We start from the raw sequence: 22,138 nt of genomic DNA, 5'->3' as shown, positions 1-22,138 counted from the left end.
AAATCACTAGCGAAAAATACTGGCTCCTCAGTCTTTTCGTTGACGGGTGTTCATCCCCCGGTGTACAGTGCAGGCAGTGGGCAGATGCAATTCTCCGTCTCTCTCCTATTCTCTTTTCTCTTGCAGACGCTCTGGCGCGCGTTTATCGATCTGTCAAATCGTTAAGTCGGTCTTGTTGCGCAATTTCTAGGTTAGATGGGGCTTTTCATGCACCAGTGGCGCTGTTGGGGTTCCGTCGATAAGGCAGGCGGTGGATTGACTGTTGGTAACGATGGGAGTGCCACAGAGGTCGCTGCAAAAAGGCGGGATAATTTTCCAATCTGAGGAATTAAGTTTAACAATGAATTTGCGAATTTAAGTTTCATTTCTCGTTTAATTCATTCAAGACATCAGGAATTATTGTCAGTCTTATTTCAATTGTTATTAGGAGCGGAGAATATGTGGATTTAGGACCTTAATTTTTTTTCCGAATGAAAAAATTGTATTACGCAAAATTGGTTTTCAATTGTCTGTGTTGCGTGCTGTGTTAAATAATTTCAAATCGTTTTAAGAAGTCCACATTCAAGGGAAATACGCAGCTCTATTCCTCTTTTATTGGATAGAATGGTGACTGCTTTCTTCACAATTTGGTATTTTCGAGAGACAAAGGTTCAATTTCAAATTCGTCATGAATATCTTCGTCGGGCTTCGTGAAGTGAGACACGAGAGATGCACCGAGAGCGTCCGCTATTATGTTCACAGTCGTTCGAACTCTATCGCTAGAAAAAAAAGGGGGAATACCATGTTTTTTTATAAAGTGAAAACCCATTTTTTCTAACTTACACTAAACTGTCGATTGTGATGATCAAAGTCACGTCCTCCGCGGGGATTCCTAGGGATTGCAGGACCACAATTAACATGACGTAGCCTCCGTTGGGAAGTCCAGCAGCTCCGATGCAGGAGACAGTGCAAGTTATCCTATAAAAATTTCAGCCAATTTTTCATTGAATATTTTTTGATAAACAAAATTAAATCCAGAGAATTAATAGATAAACTACATAAATAAAAATTATATAATGAATTAATTGGGTCGAGTGCATTCTTCTTATTGGATGAACTCGTGAATTCCAAAAACTAAATGAAAAATGTGCGCAGTATTTTTTTAATTCTGAAAAAAAAAATTAAAGAGTTTTTATGCGATCGAGGGAACATCTACACTATTTATTGGATTATGGGGTTTTAAGATTAAATTAAATAACACCTTTTTATTTATAAAAACTTTAATTGAAAGAATTCTAGACAGTCAGAAGGTACTTCACTGTACAAAAATCTACGAGAGACTAACTAGGCAAGACAAGGTAGACCCACTTGCCCTAAAGAGGGTAATATAATTTTCACCCCCTCCCCGGAATATTTCCTCTTACTATTTACTATACCCTCTGCCCAACAGATACACTTAGAAATATCCAGAGGAAAATAAAAACTAATAAAGAAAACTGTGGGCATTTCCCTTGATTTTATAACCAAGGGAAATCCCCAAATAATATGGCCATAAACCATCACCACTTAAAGTAATAAAAATTGAGAAGAGTGAATTTTGTATATGGGGAAATCCCCAAAATCCAACACACCCCCTCAAAATTCAATCCTCCTTATTCTAACTCAATATTCAAAATATTAAACTTCCATATCTTTTATCTATTGTGCCTTCTGACTGTTTCCTGGGGCAAATACATATGGTTCAGCATTTACTGCATTGGATTAGGGAAACCCAGAAAAACCTAATCAAACCAATCAATTTACAGAACATTTATTATTATATTATTTTAACCCTATTTCAGTCCTTAGTTGTAAGAATCTCGGTGCAGGAAGTGGTTTTGTCAGTATGTCAGCCAATTGTTCACCTGTGGGAATATGTAATAATTTTACTATATTTTTCTCTACTTGTTCTCTTGAAAAATGATACTTTATATCAATATGTTTGGAACGCTTGTGACTAGCTGGATTATTAGCTATACTAATGCAGCCATTATTATCTTCATATATTATTGTTGGATCTTCAATCTCAATATGTATACTCAGAGCCAATGATCTGAGCCAGATTAATTCTCTAACTGCTTCAAAAAGTGCCATGTATTCAGCTTCTGTGGATGAAGCAGCCACTGAAGGTTGTCGACGAGTGTTCCAACATATTGTGCATTTGTTATATAATGTAAATAGATAACCAGTAGTGCTTCTTCTATCATTACTATCACTTCCACCCCAATCTGAGTCAACGTAACCTGTCAAAACATCATGACTTGTGCTTCTTTCATAAATTAATTTCAAATCTACTGAACCCTTTAAGTATCTAAATACTCTCTTTAGGCATTTCCATAATTCCTCATTGTTTTTATTTGTATACCTGCTTAGAAGATTTATTGCCGTACTCAAGTCAGGTCTTGTACAAACCATGAGATACATTAAACAACCGATGGCATTTCGACAGGGTGCGTTGAACTCGTCTTCTACATTTAATGCTTCATAATTCAATTTTGTTTCTAATGGCGTATTTACTGCATTGCATTCAGTCATTTTGAACTTATTTAAAATAGTTTGAATATATGCACTCTGGTCTAACGTTATTGTATTTTCTGTCCTATTGATTTTTATTCCTAAAAATAATTTGATATCTCTCAGATCAACCATCTGAAAAGTTTGCATTAAATATGATTTCAATTCTTTCAGAGCCTCTTGATCGGCAGTTGCTATAACTAAATCATCTACGTATAAAATTAAATGAATATTTTTCAACACATGACCTCTGTCATGTATATAAACACATCGATCTACTGGAGAACTTTTAAATTTTCTTTTCGTTATTGCTATATCAAATTCTTCAAACCAGCATCTTGCTGCCTGTTTGAGTCCATATAAGGATCTATTCAATCTACATACTTGATTATTTTTACTTTTAACACCATCAGGTACTCTCATATAAATTTCCTCCTTCAATTTACCGTTTAAAAATGCTGTTTTAACATCCATGTGATGAATTATTAAATTGAATTGATTTGCGAATGCAATTAGGAATCTAAAACTTGAAAGTCTCGCGACAGGTGCAAAAGTTTCATTGTAATCTTCTAAATATTTTTGACTGAAGCCTTTTGCTACTAATCGTGCTTTATATCTTACCGGATTTCCATATTCATCATTTTTTAATGCGAATACCCATTTACAGTCTATTATATTTTTTCCTTCCGGTTTTTCAACCAATGTCCACGTTTGATTAATTAATAAAGAATTCAATTCGTCTTGAATGCCATGTTTCCAGAGTTCTCTGTCATCTCTGTTTTCTATATCGTGAAATGAATTGGGAATTTTACATACCACTGATTGAGCGCACATTAAATAATCAGGTTGTAAATTTTCTTCGCTGTAAGAAACTTTTGGAATATTTCTAATTCTATTACTACGTCTTAGTTGTGAAAAATCTTTATTGCTATTATTACTATTTTCAATAGGAGGTGCTCCATCCTTTTTCAAATCTTTTGACTCCCTTAAAATATGATTTTTGTCTCTTAAGTTTTTCAAGTCGTTGTCATGAATCTTTTTCTGCAGCCTTTGTGTTATTTCTCCTGATGCTGACCATGTGTCTGTAGCATCGATTTTATGATTTTCACAGTGAGGTATTTGGCTTTGGCTACCTTCATTGCTAGGTATACCGAACCCCCTCCATTTTGGCTTTCTTGCTGTGTTTGACGTCTCGTCAGGGACTCCAGCTTTACCAAATTTGTATTTCTTATTTAATACTTCGCTATCAACTTTAGTATCATTTATTTCTGAATTTGACCCATTGTCAGTGATTTCAGTTTCTTTACATACTGAGTTTGAGCTGTTCTCAGGGACTCCAGTTTTACCAAATTTGTATTTCTCATTTAATACTTCGCTATCAACTTTAGTATCATTTATTTCTGAATTTGACCCATTGTCAGTGATTTCAGTTTCTTTACATACTGAGTTTGAGCTGTTCTCAGGGACTCCAGTTTTACCAAATTTGTATTTCTCATTTAATACTTCCCTATCAACTTCAGTATCATTTATTTCTGAATTTGACCCATTGTCAGTGATTTCAGATTCTTTACATACTGAGTTTGAGCTGTTCTCAGGGACTCCAGTTTTACCAAATTTGTATTTCTCATTTAATACTTCGCTATCAACTTCAGTATCATTTATTTCTGAATTTGACCCATTGTCAGTGATTTCAGTTTCTTTACATACTGAGTTTGAGCTGTTCTCAGGGACTCCAGTTTCATTTTCTATCACCTGTGGTCTGCTTATATGAAAGTTTGATTCATCGACAATTACATCTCTTGCAATGATGTATTTTCTATTTTCTACATCCCATATTCTGTATCCACTTGGTTCATATCCTACTAGTATTCCTTTCCATGATTTTTTCATCAAATTTATTCTCATTTGTTTTGATAAGAACATGAACCGTGGAACCAAATACTTTCAAATATTTTATTTGTGGTTTCTTGCCATGCCACAATTCAAATGGTGTTTTGTTGATTTTTAATGCTTTTGTTGAAGTTTTGTTTATTAAATACACTGCTGTTAGAACAGCATCCCCCCAGAAAACTTTATCTAACTTTGCCTCGATAATCATAGCGCGAGCTCTCTCTAATATTGTACGATTCATACGCTCAGCGACACCGTTTAACTGTGGGGTTCCCGGTACTGTAAAATGATAAGTTATTCCTTTTTCTATGCAATAATTTTTCATATCGTTTGATAAATACTCTCGGCCGTTATCGCAATAGATATTAACTACTTTTGAATTAAAATGGTTTTCACTTTTAGCTACATAATCTTTGAATTTAGAAAATACTTCGGATTTATTTTGCATTAAATAGATAACTGAATAATGAGTAAATTCATCAATAAAGGTTACAAAATATCTTTGATCTTTCACGGTTAGAGGAGTTACCGGACCGAAAAACATCCGTATGTATTATGAATAATGCTCGTTGCACATGACTTTTATCCTTTTCTTTACTGAATGGCAATTTCGCTTGTTTACTCTTTATACAAGCTTCGCATAGTGTATCGTTTGGCTTAATTTTGTTCAACAAATCAACATCGCTTACCATTTCTTTATTTTTAATTCTAAAAATTTATTTTTGCCAATATGGCCTAAACGTTGGTGCCATAGATTGTAATCTATTGCTTTTGCTATGCATGTAAGAAACTTACCCGTGTTGACGGTGAATTTGACGATGTTTACGTTGCTTCGTCTCTTACCACTAATAACTACCTTACCGTTGTTGTAAATTTGGAATCCCTGTCCATCAAAAACGTTTTTCAAACCTGATGCCTGCAATTTTGGTACCGATAACAGATTGTACGGTACTTCCGGTACATAAAGAACTTGGATAAGTTCGCCTTCGATTCCGATGTTGCTCTTCACCTTCAGCGTGCCTTGCTTGGTTGCATTGACATATTTGTTTCATATTCAAGTAGTCGGTTTTTTACTTGTTCCAACGTTGATTGTTCAGTCAATCCAGTTTCAATTGACGTCGTAATTGCCTCATAAGATTTGGGTAGAGTCATTAATAATCTTGCTATCTTCGTTATCTCGGGCATTGTTCCACCGGCTCTCACATAGCGTCTGACCAGGTCGTCGAATGTGGTGAAGTGATTAATTAATGAACTGTTCACTTTGATTTTTAACGTGATCAGTTGTTTATCCAATGTCATCATAGTTGCAGCACTTTTACGTTCGTACATTGTGTCCAGTTTCACAAAAAGTTGACTTGAAGTAAGTCCTTCTCCATATTCGAAGAGGGTATCCGAAAGATGATTTGTTATCACGTCCTTCGCTTGTCTGTCCGCGTCTTCCCAATCGCATCCGACTTGTTCCGGACGGGGTTCATCTATTACGTTGATGATTCCCAAATCAATTAAAAAATTTCTAATTCGTTGCTTCCACACACTATAGCCTTCACCATTGAACCGATCAATTTTTCGTTTCATTTGACTTATCGGCGGCATTGTCACTGTTATTGTTAGTTTACTGTAACCACTTAATTATCACACGAATTTGAACTTTAAAAAAAACTTGAAGACAACACAAAAAATTGTTTTTCAATTCACGCACTAAATATTTGAAAACAATACTGGGCCCATAACCTATTGGATTATGGGGTTTTAAGATTAAATTAAATAACACCTTTTTATTTATAAAAACTTTAATTGAAAGAATTCTAGACAGTCAGAAGGTACTTCACTGTACAAAAATCTACGAGAGACTAACTAGGCAAGACAAGGTAGACCCACTTGCCCTAAAGAGGGTAATATAATTTTCACCCCCTCCCCGGAATATTTCCTCTTACTATTTACTATACCCTCTGCCCAACAGATACACTTAGAAATATCCAGAGGAAAATAAAAACTAATAAAGAAAACTGTGGGCATTTCCCTTGATTTTATAACCAAGGGAAATCCCCAAATAATATGGCCATAAACCATCACCACTTAAAGTAATAAAAATTGAGAAGAGTGAATTTTGTATATGGGGAAATCCCCAAAATCCAACACTATTTTTTAATTCATCAGTTTTTCCACTCTCGACATCCCAACTTCATCACAACAATTCTTTACCATTTATTCTATTAATTTATATCTCCTTGTTCCGATCGATAAAACCCAATTTTCATAATTTCTCATTGAATTCACTGGATTTTTCTGGATGTTTTTTGCACGCATGGAACAATGTCATTAATATGATCAGAAGGTACTGACGCTATCGCGATGATTCCAGTCAGAGAGAACTCCAGACCTCGCAGTTGGATGATGAATATTGCTCCTATCGTCTCGTACAAAGCGATTCCATCCATGTTAATCGTTGCGCCGATTGGAACCATGAACCTCGAGACCTTCTGGTTGACGTTGAGGTCGTCCAGGCATTTGAGAGTCACAGGAACTGTCGCTGTACTGGAAGACAACAGGGTGAGAGGAATATTCAAATGACACTTTCCACTTAATTATTATTCAGCTAAACGTAAGGAGCGACTTCAATAACAAATAATTCGACTTATCTAAAGTTCAGAAACATTTGTTTTTACGTATGAAATCAACTTCTGATAAATTTCGGAATGTAAATATTGTACAACTTCGAGCAAATGATTTTTAGAACCATATATTTACTGTTCAATAATTTTGTAAAAAAATGGCATTTTATAATGATTTTAGAGATTTTTCAATAACAATACTTTTTACTTTTTAGTGGATTTTTTACAATGAATTTCCCGGACATTTCTGCTGGATTCTTCTCTCTGTATATTTTTTTCGAGAACAATCAACTTTCATAAAAATATATTTTCACCTAGATGATGTTCCAATGGCCGTAACAATCGCGGGTCCAATTTTTAATAAAACATTGAACGGCGACTTGCGCGTACAGATGAAATAAAAAACCGGAAGAACAATCAGTCCATGAATCAATAATCCGAGAAAGACGGTGGCAACGTAAACTCCCAATCTGGATATCATCGCCCCGACGTCTTCACTCTGGAGGATTTTCCCCGGGATCAGGAACAGAACTCCTATCGGGACGATCCTAGAAAAATTGAAGAAAATCTGAGCGGCTCATCTCTGTTTTTTTCGTGTGGCTCTGTTAGTTCATATTTACGAGATTAAGGAGTCCATCACCATCATGCTGACCTCGGAGACTGCATTGAAAAAATCCAACAGCGGTTTTCCCTGTTCTTTTAATTCACCGACGGCGACTCCCAAAAGTAAACTGAATGCTACGAGCCCCAGAACGTTCGTACCCGGAATGTTTTTGTGCGAAATTATCCAGGAGTAAAGGTCACCTGAAGTTGAGTTATCCGTTCCATCTTCGAGGTTTATCAGAATAGTTTGGTACTAGGATTTTGAAAAAATTGATTGCGACGTGGAAAATAAAAAAAAGTCAGTTTCAAAAAAAAATCAATAGAAAAATCTAGCGAATTTGCTGGGTAGTGCGGATGTTAATTTAATCGTTCAAATTATTCTATCTTTACTCTGTAATATTTCTTTGTTTTTTCTTTGATTTGATGAAATTTTGGTGAGGGCTTCCGTTGATATTTCCCGAGGAGAATGGAGTTTTCTATTGAATTTTTTAAGCGTGAAGAAGTGGAGACCTTACTTGATAGAGACAGGATGCTACTAAATTATCTGTCACAAGATTCCTGGAGAAAACACAACAAAATTAATGAGATATCTGTCACTCGTAGGCATTATTCACCAAATTTTGGTGATTTCGACCTGATGACATTTTTCGCCATCGTCCTGACTCTCCTATTCAGGAAGACATCTAAAGTAATTCGATACCTCAAATTTTCCAGTGAAACAATTTCGATTTTCCAAGAGACGACAAAAATAAAATAAAAGTCAACAATATAACTCCGTTAATCACCTTAGCAAATCCAAAAAAGTGTCTGTCGTCACGAAATGCCTCGAATAATTAAAACCTCCACTATTCTCAATTTTATGGAATTCTCCAGGTCGAATTGTCACAGCAAGTAGAACGCACAGAGTTATTCCCAGTGCTGTCGTTGTCAGATAGTACATCAAGGCCTTAATCCCAATACTTCCGGAGGTACTCACACGACAAGTGGCACTCACAATGCTCGAAACAATCAGCGGAAGAATAACGCAATTGACACCTCTGAGAAATAACTCCCCCGGGAACTGGAAATATATAAGCTGACGATCCGTCCAGGGCTGAGGGGTCAGGTTTTTCAGGATTACTCCAATCACAAACCCGGAGGTCACACCAATTAATATGAATATTGTGGAGCGATTCTCTGGTGAGACTTTCATGATTTTTAATTGGCAAAGAACTGAATTGGAGGCGGTTTTGAAAATGTGAAGGGCTTGAGGAACAAATCAGAATCTCTTGCTCTGTTGATGCGTAGACGGGGGAAAAACGTTCACTAAATGATGTTGAAAGATTCAGGCTACTACGGACTTATCTCTTTAGCGGTCTTATCATCGAAGTATATAAATCATGAAGATTCTACAATGAAATTATGAATTACCTTGAGCTTTTGTAATAAATTTCACTCCTTTTTTCGTCTAAAAGCGGTGAGTTTTCACGAGTTTTGGGACATTAGTGGATTTATATCTATTCATTTTTATAATATTTATATTTTTCGAAGTTTCTTCGTCATTTCGGGGCCAGACAGTTTTTATTAAATGTTAAAGAAACTATTTTTTGGCAAATCCATGCTACCGTATTTAGAATGATCAAAGTACGCGAATGAATCAGCTTTTCAATTGAATGAATCATTAAAAAATAGAAACTGGATTCCTGAACTTTGAATTTTGGGATAAATCAGGGAGAAAAAAATGTTTTGAATACAATTTTTATTGATTATGATTCATGAAATGATTCTGAATAATGAAAGCCGAAGGATTCGAATATTACATCATTTCTCACACGAGTAAATATGCATTCGTTAAATTGCTCTTCCAATAAACAAAGAATGTCAATCACTGTCGCAACATCAGTTACCATTCATTGATTCGTGAGTCTTGAAAAGCGACATCAAACATCAACAATCATTTAATACAATTACTCAAACATTTGTGTTATCGAGTCCCCAGCTGAGACACGATCCACGTACGAAAAAACTTCACAAAAATTCTAATAAATTCGCTAGAATATTTAGTCCAATTTCCATTAGAATTTTCTATAAAAATTCAATCGAATTTTCTATAAAAATTGAATAGAATTTTGAATAAAAATTATAAATTCAATAGAATTTTTTACGTAATTTTTTCGTGCGTGGAATTATGCAGGCCCACACAGATCAGAGTCAAATTGTCAATCATCCTCTTAATTTGTACTTTAATGTCAACAGGCTTGTCCTATATACAATGTTCATCAGTTATTTGGGATTCTTCGATTTATTCGAAACAACAAAATTCATTTTCAAAGTCCTCCTGGCCGGCACATTGGTAATACGAAAAATCTTTCGTTGACTATAAACAGTAGTTGATAACGTGAACACGGTTTATCGATTTGAACACTGACAACGTGTTTTTTTTCAATTTTCAAAATTATTTGGAGAAGATTCGAAACGCAATGATTCGCGATACAATGAAAACTTTGTCTTATTGTAGTACCCATTACTATATAAATAATTAATGTAATGAATTCGTGGATTCATTCATTTTTATTGATCTTTCTCTCGTTAAAGAACCGATTGCAAAAGTTGGTAGAATTATTCTTAAAATTTTGCTGGTGTTTCCCATGTTTTTTGGTAGAAATCAGAAAATGATGCTCTGCATTTCTCAATAGAACATTTTCACAGAAAAAATCAATAGTTGCGAATTACAATTTAAAACATCTTAGGCATGAATTTTGAGCAGTTGAAGCCAAGTATATCTGAGCGAAAAAAATTCATAAAGTTTTGCAGATAAATTCCTCTCGATTGGTCAGAATGTAGAGATTTTTTCCCATGAAATATCTGTTTAAAAATGCCTAAAACAAGTGGAATTTTCAACAAAATACATCATAAATTCGTAAGAATCGAGTCATCACGTTTCATTACTTCATCCTTGAATTTAATTACAAACAAAAAATTGTATTCTCTAGCAGCATTATTTTCCATGAGTTCAACGTTCCACGAATGCTAAAAAAAAGCTAAAGGCAAGCTCATGGCACTTTTAGAATTCTCTAAAATCTCCCATCATTTGAATTCATGTGTTCTGTCGTTAAACGCAGGAAAGAAAAAAATCTATTTACACTTTTTAATTATTCTTTTTGGCTGTTCACCACCCCTACTCGTTACAAATAGACAATGCAGTGGCTCTGCATCACTGATCGAATGAAGAAAGATTTTTATAATAAATATGTAGGCGATTATTAATTAAATGCTCAGCCTTGAAAATAATTCAAGGGAACAAATGAGATATGTACATAATTTTAATACAATAATGCACGGCATTTGTGTGCAAAGTAAGGTACTTTGAAGGCCTAAGAAATACTTTGTGTTTTCATCATTCATTTATCCAGTTGTGATCACACAATTATTCATCAGGGTAACTCTCACCCTTTTTATTATTCTCACGACGCAGTATTAATTAGCGAAATATCCAAATGCAATCACTGGGTTTCACGCATTCACATATACACTCTCACACACGACTATTTTTTTCGGTATTTTTGTCTCCCTCGTCGATCATTTTTTTCCCCCTTAAATTCACGTGGAAACATTCAATAGAACTCTAATAACGTCTCAACAATTCAATAACTCGAGGAGAAAATAAAATATCTGTATTATTTTGTGTTTTTTTTTCATCACGTTAAAAAAATAAATGGAAAAGTGCTGGATACGAGAAATTTAAAATGTTTCAAGTAAAAAATATACTACGAAAATTTTATTAATGCAAAATTATTTTTGGCAGATTGGGAAAAATACGTTTCAGTTCTTATGGCACAGTATGATGACATAACCATTAACATCTTCAGCAATTCAGATTGAATTGTTATTGACGATTTTCTCAGCTCCACTTATCCGAAGTAATTAATATTAATATCACAACAAATTTATGCTCAATACATTCGTTAAAATTGGGGAGCAAATGAAAATGTCTGGATATAAACGTTTACCCTTCCACTTTATGCCACTGTATTCAGCACTTTTCTCAACTCAAGATATTCTTGGTATTTTTACAGGTTTTTTCCATCAATTTTGATAGAGTGTGGATTTTTTTAATGACAAATAAAAGATGGTGAATCACGAGGGCTTGCAGGATGTGAATTTTTTAACGCTAATACAAGAGATCGACTTGCGCCATCGTTTTTTTGGATTGTGGGAATTTGTTTTGCTGGAGTTGCTCTTTTGATCGCTATTGGCTTTGTCCAAGTCGCGGAGTCTCCTTTCTTCTGAAAATTCCAAAAAATTGGCAACTCATTAATAACTTATTGCATTATTTTAAATTACTTTTCCAATTTACTAATTTTTCATAACAATTTTTGCGCCTGCAAAGGAATTATTTTTCAAAACGATTACCATGTAATTTGGTTGAAGAATTTGACATTTCAAAATCGGAAATGTTTTTAAAATATTTTTGGCATATTATAAGGAACAAGATTTCAACAAATTTGTTGTCGTTGCAATCCAAAGTTAAAAATTAAAAAAATTAATAAAACATTTAGAAATATCACTTGAACTAGAAGAATTCCAGAAAAACCATTCATTTAAAAAAAAATTGTTCCTCCAGAGATTTCCAAAAAATTATATGAAGTACTTTTCCTCGTCGATTCATTTTCTTAGACAAAATGAATCTTTATTAAAAATCCACTCCTAATTAGCATTTCACAAGCTATCATCTCAATACATAAATTATCCAAGCAGTAAGAATAAAAATCATAAACCAAAGAATGTACCCAGGTGTTCACACGTCCAAGATCCAAATAAAAATATACACGCGAGTTGTGCTGACGTGATTGTTACAGTATGATGCAGGGTTTTGAAAGAAATACGAGTAGACGATTGGATAAAGTGCGTTCAGATTTCCGTTTCTCATCTGAAAAGCAATTCAATAATTTAAATTAGACTGTCGAGGCACATGGAAATGATCAGCTGAGTGGCCTGCCTTTGTTAGTGATGTCGAGATGCCAGATGATTGAGGAAGAATGTTGTGGAGATTGCGACTCACCGATTCAACGTTAACACGATCATTGATGAGAGTCTACTAATTACAGGGATAAAACTATGTGAATCAAAGGAATTAAAATGATTGGTTGAGGGTTAAAGATGAATTAAGCCGTGAATACCCTTCCTCGGGTGCACCAGGTAAACAAATACATTTTTTCAGTTATGGAATTAAGAGTTTTAATTATTCTAGGGGGGCGGGGGTAAAGAAAGAAAAACCATCTAATTTTTATCAATTCTCGAAATATTGAATCAAAAAATTCGAGGCAAAAATTTTTTTCTTCATGTTGATTTAGGAAAGAACTGTACAGTAAAAATTATACGACTCTTTATTCCAATTAAATACTTAATGTCTTCCCAAACTCACCATTGAGTTGCCTCTCTGTATAATACATGGGATCTTGATCGTCCCCATAATAATATTCCATGAGATAAGGCAGAACAGTCATTCTGTGGCAGGTACTGCCCTTGGGAGGTGGCACAGCAACTTCCTCATTGGTTCTCTCGAACCGACAAATCGTCCACGGGTGATGCCTGATTTCCTGTATCGTAAATCTCTTTTCTGGCTCCTTCTGCAGCATCCCCATCAACAGGGACGCCAACTCGTGCTCAACTTCGTCTGGTATAGTGTATTCTCCTTTACCGATGTTTTCGTATAATTTGTAAATGTTGTCTCCCTCGAATGGATACAATCCAGTCGTTATATTGTATCTGTGAAGAATTGAATGATCATCAGACTCTTGGAGTGAAGAAGAGTAATTTTTGGAAACAATGTCGCCGCATTTTATTTTACATCATAAAAATGTTTTCGTAAAAAAAAATTTTTTTGCTCCTCTGGAATGGTTTATCGAAAGTCTCGCGAGAGAAAGAATCGGTAGATAAACTTTCAACCGATATTTATCGGCAAAATTCCAAATAATTGAAAAAAGTAAAAAGACGTAAATGGTTAAATCATTTTATTTTGGTGAATCGTTATGGAATTACCTCGTTAACGAGTGAGTTTGAGAGAAAAATATGTAAATGCATTTTTTGAGATAATTTCATAATCAGCAGAAAATTATTATGACTTTTGCCTCTAAAATCTGTCATTACTAAGATATTTGAAAAAAAAAGGAAATTTTTTTTAACTTTTCAACTACTTACAGAGTAACTCCACTGCTCCAAATATCCACTTTGAACCCAGCAAATGTTTCACAGCCATTCGCAATCTCCGGGGGTTGAAATGCAGGAGACCCTTGTCCCATTGTGCACGTGTCATCAATAGCGAAGGGATCTAACGCCTGGAATTTAGTTAAATAAATTTTAGTGAAATAAATTGTTCGTGGACTTTCACATTAAGGGGCCATGTAACTTACCATCAAAGCAAAGATTTCAATCCGATTATTTGGTAGGGCTAAATCTTTATTTTGGAAAACCCAAATGGTTAGGCTCTACGTAAAGTCATTATTGGGGGCATAAAAATTTGTTTTTCCAAAAATAAACATTTCACCGTAGAAAATAATGAGTTTGAAAATTTTACTCTGATGGTAAGTCATTTAGCCACTTAAAATATTCCGGAAAATTGTCTTTACCTCAGCAACGCCAAAATCACTGATTTTCAGGGTTCCGCCGGGTGTCAGCAGCAAATTTCCTGGCTTAATGTCTTTGTGGATAATTCCCTGGCTGTGGAGATACTCGAGTCCGTCAACGAGTTGGGTGAAATAACTATGGGCCTGCCAGATAGGGAACCTCTTGCTTGGTGCACTCTCCAACATGTCCTTCATCAAACAAACATTGTCAACAAAAACAAACAGAAGTTTCTTTGGGAAATGACTCTTTATTCCCTTGCGAGATGTGTGAAGGCTATTGCAGGCTTTTTGCGCTTTTTTGAAATACATTTGAGAAAAATTCCATAGATTTTGATGTCTAATTTTTTATATTGTTGACTAATTGTTATCGTCTTTTCATATTATTTCGGCAGCTACGACTACACTAGTTGATTTTTTTGTTGCATCTTTATTGTAAGAAACGAAATAAACAGGAATGCAATGGAAGTAAAGATTTTTTCTACGAATTTTCAGGCGAGTTTTACGAAAAATATTTCTAGAAGTTCTTATAATAGATATGATCGATTGAAAAGTGATAAACCAATCATAATTACCTGCAGTCCACCAATGCAAAACTCCATAACTAAATACATCTTCTCCTTTTCAGCATTGTACAAAACATCGACAAGTTCAACAACATTTTTATGTTTCAATCTCTTGAGTAACTTTATTTCCCTGGAAGAAAAAATCTCTCATCAAAATGCATGAAGATCGCTGTCTCTAAAAAATTCATAAGAATTTACCATATGTTTTCAAAGATTTTCATTGAATAGTTATTCATAAGAAATGTCCACAGATATTAATTTTTCAGACAACGAACTCAGAATTTCTCTCTGTAGTAACTCATAGTCATAATTTTCCTAATTAAAAAAAAAATTATACCAAAAAACAAATGAAAATACAACAGAAATATCTTGTAAAATAATCGGCCAAAAATTTTTACAGAACCATAAAAATTTGTTGATCTCTGCAGAATCTCTCACATTAAATTGTTCAAAAGTATTGGAATATAGTTTTATTAAAACATCGAAAGAATTGTTAGAGAATCTCACAGAAGAATCATTCCAAATTCCCCAGAGAGAGCCATGTTTTTGTCTAATGTTTTTTCGTGCGTCAATTCTTCCTCCCGGACACAATGGCAATTCAATGAATAAAATAATTGAAAAATTGATAAAACCTTTTGACATTCTGCTCGCCGTTGGGTATTCTCCTCAGCTTTTTCTTCTTTAATATCTTGACAGCCCTCCTGAAGAGTGTCTCGGAGTCCAACATCTCCTTGACCTTTCCATAACTCCCCTCTCCGAGCAAATCTCCCATAACATATTTACCAATTAATTTACACCTCTTCTTCTTCTCCTCATAAATAATCTGATCAGAATCAACTCGATGAAAGAACGTGTTTATATCCTCCAAATCAGGATCATCGTTCAACCACGTTACAGGCTCAACATCACCGAATATATTATCAATCTCATCGTCGTCTGGATCACATAGTGTTATCCTATTGTCCATTTTTGGAATATAAATTTAACCACTAAACTACCCCCTAGATTCATGTGTAAATAACAAAAATAAATTTATTGATGATTTAGTTAACCTAAAAAACGTAACCGGCACCACCATTCTTGAAATTATCGCACTAGGAGGCAGGGCTGTGGCCCCTCTTTTTTTTTTATTTTTTCCCCCCTCCGTTAAGGTGTTCTCACAATTCTAACGGAAAGGACACCCCAAAGAGACAAAAAGGATAGACTGCTGGTAGAGGATCAGATCTGGGGTGCCAGTCGACCCCACCCCACTGCTAGTAATAACCTGTGCGGTGAGGGGCGCCATCGTCGATTCTGGTGGCTGGGGGAAATGCGTGAAAATTAGTCGGTTTATTAAAAAAATTATCTCTCCGTTCCTAATCAACATTAAGGAATGAAACCAGCGTTCTTCGAAAGGGACTGAAATCCCCCTCAATCACACCAAGTTTCATTCTTTAATCTCGATAAATGAAAAGTACAAGCGACGGGGAAAATTGAAACGCGGTGGCAACCCCAATGGAGTCTCGGCGTAGAGACTACGTTTCGACTTTCGTTGTGGTTTTCAATTTTGATTTTGTGAGATTAAAAGACGGAACTGGGTTTGATCGAGGAGAATTTAATGCTTCTTCAAACAGCGTTGGTTTTATCTCTAAATATTTATTGGGAACGAAGAGACAATTTTTTAATGAAGAGGCGAATTTTCTGGGTCGCCAAAATCGACGGTGGCGCATCTGACTACCAGGGTCATAACTAGCGATGGGGTGGGGTCCCCTCACTTCCAGGATCTCAACCTCTACTTTAGTTTACCCTCTTTGGTCCGAGTTGAACGCCAGGATTATAAGGCACATGAGTCATAATCACTTTTTTGGCCGTGGCCATGATGTTATTTTATATCGTTGGGGATATCTCGCTTTGTTCGATCAGAAACGCGTTTTATCGGCCGCAATGACATAAATAATCACAACGAAATAATTTCATCTCTCTTATTTTGCCTGAATAACGAAAATTTTTAATTCTATTTTTATTTTTTTAACCGCTTTGTGTTATTTTCCACGCGATTTTCCTTTATTACAGTTAATTGAGAGAATGTATACATTTATTCACGAACAGAATGATGTTTGGATACATATCATATCAAGGAAACGACAATAATAATTTTTTTATAAAGAAAAATCTCATTAAATACTCTCGTTATTTTTTTTTGTATTTTTCTCGATTTTCGTGGGTGCAAAGTTGAAGTAGAAAGTCGTTTCCATTATGAAAATTGACAACACTTAAATTATTGGAGAATCGTGATCTTGACAGGAGATAAATAAAAAAAAATTAATTTTTTACGCAACTTTTTATTTCTCAAAATATCAAATTTCCATTTTCTCGGCTTTATTTACAAATGGAATTGATCAATGTCAGTAATAAAATGATAAAAAGTAAAACAGCTGAGATAATTTCTAGAACTCCGTCAAATAATTTCTGATCGTGCTGATCTCATCCTATCATTTCACTCCTGATTATTCGTATAAAGTTGTAACGACACATAATTACCACTGGTAATTGTCGTATCGATCTACATACGCAATATATAAAAATAACAATCATAAGTCCTAGCATGTCCTACTTAACTCCCTTTTTCTTTTTCGATTTTCCAGGGTTATCGTCAGCACTACCACTTCTTTTCTTCCCCAATCCCTTGACGACATCTCCGAGCTCCTCCACTCCGTTCTCCATCCCCTCGTTCCCTCCATTAATCACCACAGAGCTGAAATCCACCCCATCGAGTCCCTCTCCCATGGTTTTCGCCCTCAGCTCCCTGGCCTCCTTTTTCAACTTCTGTTTATCCTTCTTTTTGCTGAGGTTCTTCAACTTCTTCTTGACCTCCTTCCTCGTCTTCTTCGTGGTCTTCTCGTCCTCACTGTCTGAACCACTCTCACCCTCGACCCTCTCATCATCAGAATCCCTGTGCACTCCATTAACCTTAACTTCAACATTCCTCTTCCTCTTCACACCCTCATTATTACCCTGAACATTCTTGGGTGCCCCAATGAGCGCAGCTAATCGATTGTAAGCAGTCTTGGCATCCTTGGACAAGGAAACTCCCCCCCTGTACTGAGCCATAGTCTCGCCAACCTTCGCCCAGTCCCAGACTCCCTCCGCTTGCTTTGAATGCACTGCGTGGAGCAGCTTCCAGAGTGCCCCCACGAACTTTTGTCTAACCTCTTTCTTCCCCTCTCCATTAGCCTTTTCCCCAAGCTCCTGGAACAGTTCCAAACAATTTCTCGCCAATATCCTCTCCAGGTTCTCCTTTACTCCTTCGCTGTCTCTCGTGATCAGCCTGTGATTCCTGTAGAAAACTGTCAAGAACTCCAGAGCCTGTCCCCTCCTGAAGGACCTGATGCTAGCATCAAAAGCATAATCTCCAATCAGAGGCACCAGCTTCCAATTTCCCTCCCAATTCAACTGGAGAGCATTTCTGAATAATGTTGCAGGCAGTACACAGTCCCTCTTCTTGAAGAATGCTGTCAAATTCTCACCATAAATATCAACTAATGTGTTAGGTCCAAGATTGGCCTGCTGGACACACCTTATCAAAAAGGTACAGCACTCAGCGAGTTTGTCTCCCATTTCCTGGCAGATGAGAGTTGATCTTTCTCCCTTCTCCACAAGCACCTTTGCCAAGTCTGTTATCAATTGTTCATCGACACCCACGGTGTCCTTGAACCTCTTGACAGCTGACAACTTCTTTAGACACGATCTAACTCTGTTTTCCAGTGGCTTCTGATGGCTGTCCTTGATACAAAACTCCAGAAGAGCGAACAGAGGAACCAGCATGTCGAGAGCAAGTGCCATCGAGGGTTCAGAATCCAAATATATCTCCAGAAGGTCCATCACTCGAACCCTAAAGTGTGTCAAAGTCTCAGCAGACTTCTCCTGCTTCTTACTCTTCCCCGAGCGACTCTCTTTAAGGATTCTGAAGGCAGCTGCCAGTGATTCGTCGAGCCTCTTTCCCTCCTCCTCGTCGATCTCGTCGATGTCGATGTCCTCGTCGTCAGTCTGGGCTGACGCATCACCGAGGGCTTGTCTCACTGCTAATCGCAATTTATCTGTGATGGTCTCGTCATCCTCTGGATCCTCTTCGTCTGAAGACTCTGATTCCTCTTCTCCTTCCTCCACTTCATCATCCGATTTATCGTCTGATTCGTCTGAATCTTCATCGGACGAGTCCTCTGAGGATTTTCCCAGGGGCCCCTTGTCATCCTTGGGGTCCAATGCTGCCAGGATCTGATGAACAGACGTCGATGTCAACAGAGGACATACATGAGGAAAAACACAACGAACTAGAGACCGCAACAAGTGGCTGTTTCTGGAGAGCAACGAGAGCAACAAATCTACTATCACCTCCACCCACTCTGGCTCTTCTTCATCCACTTCTTCGGGCTTTCGTTTAGGTTTCCTAGATGACTTTGAGGACTTCAACCTGTCTCCACAGCTGTGGATTTCATTTATCGATGAAATCGCCATCTCATGATCTGAGAATAACTGAAGACCCATATTCAGATCCATTGTGTAGAAAATCAGCACAGCATGTTTATTCTTGAACGTCTTCTCAGGTTTATTTATGAATGAGATCATCTTCTTCCAGGCCTCGACAGCGTCATCCGGCAACGGCGTCCTCAAGCTCCTCGTCTTCTCCTCGAAGATCTCTCTATCAAGATCAGTTATCAGGGCTGTCAACACCGACTTCAAATCGTCGAGCTTTGGAAGTTTATGGTCTAGGGCTCGGTAGAAGCTCTCCCTGAAAACAGGAGCTACTTCGACTCCCACGTTTGAACCCTCGCAGAAGCCCAGGGTGAATAACAATTTAAGCTGTTCCAGCCTCCACGCCTGCTCCAAGGAGACTGCAGGATGCCCCAGGAGTTTACTCAACAATTGTCCCACGTATGTCCTTTCTGCATTCGTCCAGGCCTCCTCCCTCTCTCTGATCCTCTTCTTCACGGAATTCAATGCAATTTCGTTATAAAACTTCGACAGTTTCTTGACACCACTTGTGTCCAAATTGGCGGTTATCATTTGGAGAATTTTTGTCCCCGTGATCTTCTCGATCATCAAGTCCCCAGGATGTTGCACCAATCGCTTCAAGACTGATACAGCGACTTTTGGCTTCAGTTCTTTATCGTTCAGCTGTGTTACCAGGTGCGTCAAAAATTGCCTGAAGGCATTCGCCACTTCGTCGTTTCTGTTCCTCTTGTTGCTGATGAATCTCTTCAGCATGTGCTGCAGGAAGTTCGGAGTGAGCAGTGAGGGCAGGATACTCTTGTCCTTGATGTTAGTGACGATGAGGTTAAGAATCTCCAGGGAGAGACGCTCGATACTCCTCGAGGGTTTGATGAACCGCTGATCCAGGCCTGTCCAGAAGGGAATTAGGTAGTTGGAGGCCACCAGGTGTTCGCAGAAGACGGGATACAGGGGATGGTGGCAGTAGATTATCCTGGGGATGTCTGTCACCAACTTTAGCTGGTGCTCTAGGGTCTCCTCGGTAATTATCTTGTCTGTTCCTAGATGCTCCTTCAGGAATTTTTTGTTAACGAGGCTGGGGAACTTCGTGGACATTATCAGGAGTGTGTGGAGAGTGTCCAGGGTCTGTTCGGGCCAGGGCTTGCCCAGCTCTCGCTCGAGGATCGGCCAGATACTAGGTTTCAGGGATTTTGTGGTCAACTGATGAAGGAAGTCAATTAGGAAGGAGAAACTGCTGGCGGAGAGGTAGCTACGTTTACCCCCGGCTTCGAGGAGGATCTCTATTATCTTTTGCTGGAAGTCGGACGCTGAGGACTGCAGGACATTCGAACGCACGAGGGCACCACAGAAGAGGATTCGACCCATGAAGATGTCAGCATTTTCACTCTTGGGGTTGTGGCCCGATGACTTTAACTCAACGTCCAGTATTTCAAGGAGGGGTAGGAGGGGAGTTTGAGGGTGGAGTTTCAGGTAGGCTGTTAACGTTGTGTAGAAACCCTTCTTCGAGGAGGGACGGGAGGCGCCTAGACCACGGATCAAACGACGGAGGGAATAGTCAAGCTCTTTGCTGTCCGGGTCGTCCTGAGGAAATTTGAATAAATTTATGAGTGAAAACTTTTGGTATTTAGAGGGAAAACTTTTGATATTTTACTTGGTTTTAGCTCATAGTCAAAATATTTTTGATTTGTTGCAACAGAAGAGATGTTCTAAACTTCTGAGGTTTTTTTCTTCAAATTAAATTTTATTTTTCGATTGGGCTTTTTTATAACGGTTAATGAATTGACCATTAGAATATTGAGGTTATTTTGTCATGGAATATCTTAAAAAGATGTGGTTTTCCCAGGAAACATGGAAGAATGAATTTTCTGGGGTATTTGGAGTCTAAAAAACGTTTTGTTTTTGTTTTGTAGTAAGTCATCAATCGATTTTCCATAAATTTTCAACAAAACATTTTTTCAAGTCATAATCCAGAAATAGATTCACCAATGGAGTCTAGGTGCATCAGAAAGAGAATGAACTGTATTTTTCAATTACAAAATTACTTCATTCTATCAACTAATTAATAAGTCATGAAGTCAAAATATTTCATCTTCTCTGCTCATCTTTATGCTCCAATTTTTTTACTAAAAAAGTCTCCAAACGAAAAGAAAAAAAAAGGCTAAGCGCTTTCCACCAATAAGTTGATATAAATTCGCAGCGAGTATAACTTTCAGCAAAACAAAGTATTAATTTTCTAATTCAGGAAATATCTCTCGAGGGTCTCATTTGTCTACATTAACGGTTTCTATCCGACTAAAAAAATTAGAAAAATAATTGCAGTAATAAGGAGTCACAAACTACAAATATTTGATCTAAATAATAACTCTAGTCTTTTCTTCAATATTCTCCTCATTGATTTTCTTTTCCAGATCAAACGAATTTTTCAATTGCAACGTACATCGACTGTTGGAGGTTAAGAATTTGTACTTACACTCTTCTGCTGCGACAAATGTCTCAAAAGGGTTGTTCCTCCATCAAGTCTGGTCCGTTCATCCTCGGAAGTTAATTTTGTGAAACTATCCAACACTGATGCTCCCATTTTGCGAATTTTCGATGGATTTTCATCCTTATTGGAATTAGAATCACTCGAGGCCGATTCCATCTCGACCATGTGCATCAAAAAATCAAAACGTTTCTGTCCTCTTTCAATACACGAACACCGAGAATGTCGTCGTAGTATTCCATCTATAGATTAGACGTTTCTGAGCTTTGGATAATTACCGAGAGAGGGCTACGGCATCGAAAATCTCGTTGAATTATTTAACCTATATAGATTATACGTTCCTGGGCTGTGGATAATCGTTCT

General features: G+C 36.9%; 4 protein-coding genes across 9 annotated transcripts; all 4 read right to left on the bottom strand.

Annotated features, from left to right (window-relative positions):
- Positions 1-169: 169 nt before the first annotated feature.
- LOC135163762 (excitatory amino acid transporter 3-like) lies at positions 170-8,954 on the bottom strand. Of its 3 annotated transcripts, XR_010299183.1 has the most exons (8): positions 8,423-8,953; positions 8,153-8,195; positions 7,655-7,890; positions 7,349-7,582; positions 6,766-6,957; positions 823-957; positions 489-758; positions 211-292 (listed from the first exon to the last, which is right to left on the bottom strand). XR_010299183.1 is itself a non-coding variant. In XM_064123528.1 (7 exons), the coding sequence occupies exons 1-7, from the start codon at positions 8,827-8,829 to the stop codon at positions 187-189; spliced, it is 1,353 nt and encodes a 450-aa protein (XP_063979598.1). In that variant the 5' UTR covers positions 8,830-8,954; the 3' UTR covers positions 170-186. The 3 variants fall into 3 exon arrangements, 2 of the variants coding, with proteins under 2 accessions (XP_063979598.1, XP_063979597.1); XM_064123528.1 differs by lacking the exon at positions 489-758 and having other exon boundaries at positions 170-292; positions 8,423-8,954; XM_064123527.1 differs by lacking the exon at positions 211-292 and having other exon boundaries at positions 302-758.
- Positions 1,208-6,554, bottom strand: LOC135163764 (uncharacterized). Of its 2 annotated transcripts, none has more exons than XR_010299184.1 (2): positions 5,218-6,554; positions 1,208-1,883 (listed from the first exon to the last, which is right to left on the bottom strand). XR_010299184.1 is itself a non-coding variant. In XM_064123532.1 (2 exons), exons 1-2 carry the CDS (start codon positions 4,453-4,455, stop codon positions 1,801-1,803), a joined length of 1,068 nt encoding a protein of 355 aa, XP_063979602.1. In that variant the 5' UTR covers positions 4,456-6,554; the 3' UTR covers positions 1,208-1,800. The 2 variants fall into 2 exon arrangements, 1 of the variants encoding a protein (XP_063979602.1); XM_064123532.1 differs by having other exon boundaries at positions 3,471-6,554.
- Positions 8,955-9,358: 404 nt separating the features above from the next.
- LOC135163763 (serine/threonine-protein kinase STK11) lies at positions 9,359-16,062 on the bottom strand. 3 transcript variants are annotated; one of them, XM_064123529.1, is made up of 6 exons: positions 15,438-16,062; positions 14,815-14,935; positions 14,246-14,431; positions 13,818-13,954; positions 13,042-13,385; positions 9,359-11,902 (listed from the first exon to the last, which is right to left on the bottom strand). In XM_064123529.1, the coding sequence occupies exons 1-6, from the start codon at positions 15,770-15,772 to the stop codon at positions 11,754-11,756; spliced, it is 1,272 nt and encodes a 423-aa protein (XP_063979599.1). In that variant the 5' UTR covers positions 15,773-16,062; the 3' UTR covers positions 9,359-11,753. The 3 variants fall into 3 exon arrangements, with proteins under 3 accessions (XP_063979599.1, XP_063979600.1, XP_063979601.1); XM_064123530.1 differs by lacking the exon at positions 9,359-11,902 and adding an exon at positions 12,407-12,546; XM_064123531.1 differs by lacking the exon at positions 9,359-11,902 and adding an exon at positions 12,683-12,711.
- A 1,044-nt stretch (positions 16,063-17,106) lies between these two features.
- On the bottom strand, positions 17,107-22,014 carry LOC135163664 (uncharacterized). The gene is made up of 2 exons (XM_064123295.1): positions 21,764-22,014; positions 17,107-20,874 (listed from the first exon to the last, which is right to left on the bottom strand). The coding sequence occupies exons 1-2, from the start codon at positions 21,947-21,949 to the stop codon at positions 17,395-17,397; spliced, it is 3,666 nt and encodes a 1,221-aa protein (XP_063979365.1). The 5' UTR covers positions 21,950-22,014; the 3' UTR covers positions 17,107-17,394.
- Between the last annotated feature and the right edge of the window lie 124 nt (positions 22,015-22,138).

Source organism: Diachasmimorpha longicaudata, chromosome 6 (genome assembly GCF_034640455.1).
Source record: "Diachasmimorpha longicaudata isolate KC_UGA_2023 chromosome 6, iyDiaLong2, whole genome shotgun sequence".
Taxonomy (NCBI): domain Eukaryota; kingdom Metazoa; phylum Arthropoda; class Insecta; order Hymenoptera; family Braconidae; genus Diachasmimorpha; species Diachasmimorpha longicaudata.
The sequence above is the reverse complement of the archived record's forward strand: the minus strand, read 5'-3'. Positions and strand labels throughout refer to the sequence as shown.